Genomic DNA, 7,930 nt, shown 5'->3' with positions numbered 1-7,930 from the left:
ATAGCTAGCAATCCAAAACAGTCCAGTGGCACCTTTAAGACCAAGTTTTATTCAGGTACAAGCTCTCCCTCCTCTGTGAGGATAAATCTCCCCCCCTCCTCCAATAGCTAGCAATCCAAAACAGTCCAGTGGAACCTGAGCGGTGGGTGTTGCCTTCTGACACATTTTCGGTGATGTCAGGGGGTGTGACATATGCAAATAAGCTATGCTAATGAGTTATGCTAATGAACTCCTGCACCTCATTTTTCTACAAAATGACCCCTGGGAGTCAGTCAGTCTTTATTACAGCCCGTGAGCTGTCCAGAAGCAGAGTAAAACTGATAAGAGCACTGATGTAAAATGAATTACCCACCTAGAATCTCACCACGCGTCATTTGTCCTAATACAGCGGACAGTCCAAAGGTTAGCCTCTGAGTAAAATTACACTCAGGACGTTCTCCCAGCCTGTATTTTCATTGCAAGACACAGAAACTTCGCCACAGAAACAGCAGTTCTTTGATCGACCCCCGTCCATAAAATTTTAAGAGTCTTCTGCTCCCAGGCAAGCCCAATCTCATCAGATCTCGGAAGCCACGCAGGGTCGACTCTGGCAAATCCTTGGATGGGAGACCTCCTTGGAATACCAGCAGTCGGAGGCGGGGGCAGGTTTTATTCAGCCAGCCCTCTGAATATCCTCCAGGCCCCTAGTAGGGGTCAGTCACCAGAGGTCGCCATGACTCCCAGGGGCACACTGGCAAAATCCAGTTGGAAAGTGCATTGAAAGTGGATTATTTAGTGTGTGTGATCGCGGCCCCTCCCCAACCCCCACACACAAATAGAAAAAACAACACACAAAAAAAAGAGAGACTTCTGCTCAGAGAACAGTTTTTTAAAATCCATCCGCACAGGTTCTCAGATTATGTCTCTGAGGTTATGGTAAGCTACTCATGGTAGGGGAAAAAAGCAAGAGCCAGGCGGCATCGCGGTTAATTTATGGTTCAGTTTTCTGTGGTGTGTAAGGAGGAGTTTGACTCACAGGTGGCCCTGCCCATTTGCGGGAATCAAAGCATGAAGCATTGCAACGTAAAATGCTGTAGCATTTGTAGTATTCCACACCCAAAAAAAAAAAGAGAGAGACATTTCCATTCTGTGAAAGAAGCTCAATTCTGCAATCCGCATCAACTTTGCAAATTGACCCCAACAAGTGCTGCAGAGCATTTGAACCCCCTTAGAACCCCGGATCGCTAGACACCTCATTCACTGGGAGTTATTGTGGTGTAGTGGTTAAAGTGTTGGGAAACCCAGGTTCGAATCCCCCACTCTGCCATGGCAGCTTGCTGGGTGACCTTGGGCCAGTCACATGCTCTCAGCCTCACCTTATTCACAGGGTTGTTGTGTGAGGATAAAGCAGAGGACAAGAGAATGATATGAGCCACTTTGCATCCCACTTTAGATCAGCGTCGACCGAGGCTTGAAGTGGGAAGAGGCCTACGAGAAGTCTCTCCAGCTGACGGGCTCCTACGACGGCTTCTACCTCTCCTACAAGGTGAGCGCGCCGGGCGGGTGGGGAGGGCGGCAGCTGCAAGGGGGAGCCCTTGGTCAGCTCCCGCCGGGGTTGGCCGCTGGCTGCATCGAGCATAAAGAAGGAGGAAAGCCATGCTTGTGAAAACCGGACAAAAGACGCTCACGGAGAATTGGAGTGCACTGTGGTTCAGGCTTTGGGTTTAACCTAGAATCATAGAGTTGGAAGAGACTTCCAGGGCCATCTAGTCCAGCCCCCTGCACAATGCAGAAAATTCACACCTACCCCCCCACCCCCCCCCCAGTGACCGCTGTTCCGTGCCCAGAAGAGAGCAAAAGACCACCAGTTCGGTGTAGTGGTTAAGAGCACAGCCTCTAATCTGGGAGAACCAGGTTTGATTCCCCACTTCTCCATGCGCAGCTGCTGGCGTGACCTTGGGCCTGTCATTAGTTCTTTCAGAGCTGTTCCCTCAAGGGCAGTTCTCAAAAGAGCTGCCTCTCAGCCCCACCTACCTCACAGGGTGTCCGTAGTGGGGAGGGGAAGGGAAAGGAGTTTGTAAGCCGCTCTGAGACGCCTTCGGGTAGTGAAGGGCGGGGTATAAATCCAATCTCCTCTTCTTCAAAAACCCTCCAGGATCCCCGGGCCAAACTGGCCTGGAGAAAAATTTGCTTCTTGACCTCCAAGTGCCAATCAGCATTTCCTTGGGTGTGTCAGAAAGGGCCACAGGAACTAAACACTGATACAACCCTTCCTGCCCTCCCTCTCATGATCTGCCTAAGCTCAGAGAATCAGCATTGCTGTCAGACGGCCACCTAGCCCGTTTGAAAACCCCCAAAGAAGGAGAGCCCACCACCACCTCCCAAGGAAGCCTGTTCCACTGAGGAACCACTCTAACTGTCAGGACGTTCTTCCTGATGTTTAGCCGAAAACTCTTCTGATTCAATTTCAACCTGTCGGTTCTGGTCCGACATTCTGGGGCAACCGAAAACAACTCTGTCCCATCCTCTAGATGACATCCCCGAGGGCCTTAAGGCAGTAGAAAAGAGGAAGAGTCCAGGAGCACCTTAAAGACTAACAAAATTTGGGGCTTTCATGCGTCACCGCTCACCGAACGTTTCTTAAGACGAGAGCAACGACTCTCAAAAGTTTCTCCCCTGCCCCAAATGTTGTTTGCCTTGGAGGTGCTCCTGGACTCTTGCACTTTTCTCCTGCTACAGACAAACCGCCACGGCCACCCATTTTGGCCTTATGACCAACAAGATTTGGGGGGTGGGGGGTGAGCTTCCTCTTGAAAGTAAGAGCCGTCCTTCGGTCTCGAAGACCCGAGCGGACTCGTATCTCGCCGTCCTGCTGCAGACCAACATGACTGCCCTCTGGAACAAGACCACGGTGGAGGGAAGAAGCGGGTGGATGGGGGGCCCGCTTTCCTGGGTGGACCGGGCAGAGGAACCGGATCTCGAGCTCGCCCTTCCGTGCCGGGGGGGTCCGCATGTCAGGACCGTCCCCCAGAAGGAACCCCCGTGTGCTGGCAGCAGCGTTCTTACGGTGGACGCCGTCTCAGAGAGGCTGTGGGGTCCCCGCTTCCTGGGCCCCCTCTCTCTGTCCCTCCGCCACAAATCAGCCAGTTTGGTGTAGTGGTTAAGTGTGCGGACTCTAATCAGGGAGAACCGGGTTTGATTCCCCACTCCTCCACTTGCACCTGCTGGTGTGACCTTGGGTCAGTCACAAGCTCTGGCACAGCGGTCCTTGAAAAAGAGCAGTTTGTGTCAGAGCTCTCTCAGCCCCACCCACCTCCCAGGGTGTCTGTTGTGGGGAGGGGAAGGGAGAGGAGTTTGTAAGCCACTCTGAGACTCCAAGTGAAGGGCGGGGTATAAATCCAATCTCCTCCTCCTCCCCCCTGCAGGTCCGGGGAGACAAACACACCTGCGTGCTGGCGGAGCAGAACCGGGGGAAGTACTTCTCCATCTACAAGCCAAACATCGTCAAGCAGAGCCAACTGGAGACCCCGGACAGCCTGCAGAAGAAGTACCGACGGGTAGGCTGGGCCCTTCCGGGGGTCACCCCCCCCACCCCCCGTCTGACTCCTCCCCCCTGAGAGAGAAGCAGCAGCCCTTTGACTGTCTCCCCCTCCCCTCTTCTGCAGGTGTCGCCAGAACAAGCCAAAGAACACTGGGAGAGCTGCTACGCCTTCTCTCTGAAGCACTGCAGCCACGCCGTGTGGTAAGGGACCGACGGCACGCGTACGCCCCCCCCTGCGCGAGAGAGCATCACGACAGGAATCCGCAACAAAGGGCAGCCGGGCCCGGGGGCACGTGCGCATGAGAGCCGTGCACAAAGGGGCTGAGGGACGTCCCATGAATATGGGCCGAATCCCGCCTGCCATGCAGAACCGGTCCTCCTGGTCTTCATGCTGGGGCAAGGGGTGGAAAAGTCCCATCTTGAGAGCCAGTTTGGGGTCGTGGTTAGGAAGCACGTTTGATTCCCCCCACTCCTCCACGTGCGGCTGCTGGTGTGGCCTTGGGACAGTCGTAAGTTCTCCCAGAGCTGTTCTCTCAAGGGCAGTCCTCAAAAGGGGCTCTCTCAGCCCCAACTATACCTCACGAGCAATGTTCCCTCTAAGCTGTGGAGTCTTGTGAGCAAAAAATCTACTTTGTGAGCTCCTGGCATTAAAGTTGTGAGCGAGCGATTTGGCTACAACATAAACTAGTTTGCTCTGGAGCCGTCCTTCCTGAGCTAGGACAAAAATGTGTGAGCCGGGGTTAAAAAACTGTGAGCTAGCTCACACTAACTCAGCTTAGAGGGAACACTGTTCATGAGGGTGTCTGTTGTGGGGAGAGGAAGGGAAGGAGATTGTAAGCTGCTCCGAGACACCTTCAGGTAGTGAAGGGCGGGGTATAAATCCAATCTCTTCCTCTTCTGCACGGGGTGGGGTGGGGTAGAATGTCGACACAAGAGCCACCCGTCCCTCCCAGCCACACTGCACCACCTTTCCCCCCAAAAGTGCTTCGGGGGGGGGGGCAGGGACGAGGCTCGGCTCTGGGCTTACAAGCAGAACAGCGAGATGCTCCTGGGGGCACCCGAGGTGAAGCAACAGCACAGACCGGATCGTTGGCCGCGTTGTTTCCAAAGATCTCTTCCGAAGGCCTTTCTTTCAGCCCATACACCCGGGGGTCCCCAAGTTGACACAGAGCGGTGGGTGCGACTGCGAAACACCTGCCGCAGGTGGCAAAGGCCGAACCACAAAACGTCAGGGAGTGAGGTTACGCATAAGTCTAATAGCCCCTCTTCAGTCTGTCAGGCGTCGGCTCTGTTGAACAGGATCCCTTTGAACTGGCACTGCCAATCAGGGGCCCTGCTGGGCAAAAGCTCCTCCCGGCCACAAACCAGAGGGTATCTGAAGAAATGAGCCATGCGTCACGAGAGCTCCTCCCCGCCCACAAATGTTGTTAGACTTCAAGGTGCTCCTGGACTCCGGCTCTTTTCTCCTGCTACAGGCAGACGACCACGGCCCACCCATCTTGATCTAAAATCCCCTTGTTGGATGCTCAGAAAGGGATTGGTGCCCGTGGGCGCCACGTTGGGGATTCCTCTGCCTTATGCAGTCTCTGAGGAACTTTGAAGGAAAGGAGAATACCCGAAGCCGTTCCCTGGGAGGGTAAACGCATGGAAAACACCGTGAGCAAATTACAAGAAGTCAATATATTATAAACATTCCGCACTTATTAAAGATGTACTAGTGTCAAAGTGTGGGATATTTATAATGTATCGGTTTCCTGTGATTCGTTCACGGTTTTTCCGTGCATTTGCCCTCTTTCCGTGAATCTCTCTTTGACTGTTCCCTGGGAAAGGGACAGGGTCAAAGGGGCCGAGATCCGATTGGCGCGGCCACCCCTCTCCGCTTTGGATGGGACATCTCACCAGCTTGGGGTGCGGCCTCCTCGGCGCCGAGTATCCGCCGCTCAGTTTTGCAGGCAGCGACCCACCCAGGCACCGAGTTCAAGAGGAGGGTGCTGTGCAAACGGGGTGGCTGGCTGCCTCTGGGGAGTTTTTTTTTATTTGAAATTTTTTATTTAACATAGTAACCATAACCAATGTTCCCACTAAGCTGTGGAGTCCTGTGAGCAAAAATTCTACTTTGTGAGCTACTGGCATCAAAGTTGTGAGCAAGTGATTTGGCTCCTGCATCAATCAGTTTGCTCTGGAGCCCTCCTTCCTGAGCTAAGAGAAAAATGTCTGAGCTGGAGGCTAAAAAACTGTGCGCTAGCTCACACTCACTCAGCTTAGAGGGAACACTGACCATAACGTATTCCATTGAATTATGCGTCATTCATTATCGATTACATAAAAATGACCAATACTTACACATGAACAGGAATAATCCGATAACATTTGATGTTAAACATGTTACACAATGTGACAGTGAAATACACTGTGTTATGTAAATATAGGTAGAATATGACTAAAACAGTTTTTAATTAAAAATAACATTTTACTAATTGACATTTACAGCTGCTTACTGACAGGAAAAAAAAATTGTACAAGTTAGAATAAACTTCCTCCCTGCTAAAATAATATGTCAAATCCATTTATCAAATTGGGGAGTTGAAAGGGAGACGGGCTCTCTCTCTCCGTCACATTCCCAGCAAGACTTTCTATCCCCCCCCCCCCCCCAACCCCTTCCCCCCCCCCCCCCCCCCCAGGAACCAGAATTGCAAGATCGTCCAGGAGGGGAAGGAATGCTTCCAAGGCACCCGCCTCCGCCATTACTACATGCTGTGTGGGGCCCTGCTGCGGGTGTGGAGCAAGATCGCCGGCGTCATGGCCAACATCACCAACACCCACTACCTGCAAATCGTCCGACTCAAGACCAAGGAGAAGAAGAAGCAAGTGGGTGAGTGGAAGGACACTGAGGCCCAGGGGGAGACGGGGGACGATAATGTACTCCGCGCCAAAGGAGAGGAAGGAGACCTCACGACCCTCGCCCACAGTGCGGGCGGGGGGATGTATCGTTTGCTGGATTTGACTCGAGGAGGCGGGAGGAACAGGTGGGAAACACCCCTCCACCCTGGGTCTTTCGCCGGCGGCCCCTTGGTGGGCCCCGTCGCCAGGGCCTGTGTGCCCCGGACTTCTGCATCAAGAACGACAGAATTCTGCAACCTGTGTCGATTACACAAAGGAGCACTGTTTTATCTCACTGTGCATGTAATTTATTTGGTTTTGTGGGGTCCACGTTCCGCCTCATGTGGCAACCCTCCGGTTGCCGTTGTTGCTCACCAGGTTCTGCTTGAGGAAGCGTCCTGGGGGGAGGGGTGAGACAAGAAGAAAGGAGGCCAAAGGAAACTTCAGACAGGCAGGGGATCAGGTTAGGTTCACCTGGGATATCCCTCTGTCTGCACAGACCAAACCTTCAGCCAGTCAGGCTATGGGGATGTGGGGTCTCTCTGAGCTTCAGGTACTTTCCCCTGTCTCATCTGTGTCTCGTCCTCCTCGATCTCCAGCCTCTCTTTCCTCTTATACCCAGGCCCCACTCCCAGCACCCTCTCTTGTAACAGCCCCGTCCTTCCCTGCTTAGCCCCGCCCCTCTTTATAACATTCCACGCTGACTTCTCTGGCCGGGCGGCTCCTCCTTCCTGCTTTCTGCTCTGCAGGCTGAATTCCACACTCCTCCCTCCCTCGTCTCCTCTTTCTGTTTCATTTCCTCTTCCGCGGTCCTCTGAGCTCTGTGCAGCTTCTTTCTTCCTCCCGTGGCTGCAACTCCTGTTGACTGCCTCCTTATTTGAGGCTGACGGTCTGCCTTCCCTTTTTGGTGAGTTAGCCTGTTTGGGGTTGCTCCTGGCCAGTCCCGGGAGGGCGGGAGGCGGCTGACCGGGACAGGTTTCACTAGTTGGCCACAGACAGTGAGCCGCGTCCCCCTGTCCTGCAGATCACAGGGAAGTCTTACCCAGTCACCCCTTTCTCTTGGAAAGGGGGGGGGCATCAACCCCCCCCTCCAGTTGTTGAATTAGATTTCCTGTGATATTTGGGGAGGGAGGGGGGCAGGGGCTATTTTTGGTGTAGCGGTCAGGAGCGCGGACTCCAATCTGGGAGAACTAGGTTTGATTCCCCACGCCTCCACGTGCAGCTGCCGGGTGACTTTGGGTCAGTCACAAGTTCTCTCAGAGCTGTTGTCTCAGGAGCAGTTCTCGAGAGAGCTCTCTCAGCCCCACCGACTTCACAGGGTGTCTGTTGTGGGGAGGGGAAGGGAAGGCGATTGTAAGCCACTCTGAGACTCCTTTGGATAGAGAAAAGTGGGGTATAAAAACCAATTCTTCTTCTCCTTCTTCGGCACAAGTTTTCCTCCCGTCAAATCTAATAATTATTTTTAGTACAGAGGATGCACAGTCCCTGTCTGGGCCGCTCCTCGTCCGGCAGCATTCGGGCTTCTCCCCC

The 7,930-nt window shown here is 53.6% G+C and overlaps 1 protein-coding gene across 2 annotated transcripts in view; it reads left to right on the top strand.

Annotated features, from left to right (window-relative positions):
• Positions 1-7,930, top strand: part of SBNO2 (strawberry notch homolog 2 (Drosophila)) — a 129,773-nt gene that overhangs the window by 120,880 nt on the left and 963 nt on the right. For both annotated transcript variants that reach the window (XM_015407638.1, XM_015407639.1), the window contains 4 exons: positions 1,433-1,525; positions 3,405-3,536; positions 3,645-3,721; positions 6,202-6,392. In XM_015407638.1, the coding sequence (XP_015263124.1) occupies positions 1,433-1,525; positions 3,405-3,536; positions 3,645-3,721; positions 6,202-6,392 (493 nt within the window). The remainder of the gene's footprint in view (positions 1-1,432; positions 1,526-3,404; positions 3,537-3,644; positions 3,722-6,201; positions 6,393-7,930) is intronic.

The sequence above is a fragment of the Gekko japonicus genome, unplaced genomic scaffold (assembly GCF_001447785.1).
Source record: "Gekko japonicus isolate JY-2015 unplaced genomic scaffold, Gekko_japonicus_V1.1 scaffold1442, whole genome shotgun sequence".
Lineage (NCBI taxonomy): Eukaryota > Metazoa > Chordata > Lepidosauria > Squamata > Gekkonidae > Gekko > Gekko japonicus.
This window is presented reverse-complemented; position numbering and strand designations above follow the sequence as displayed.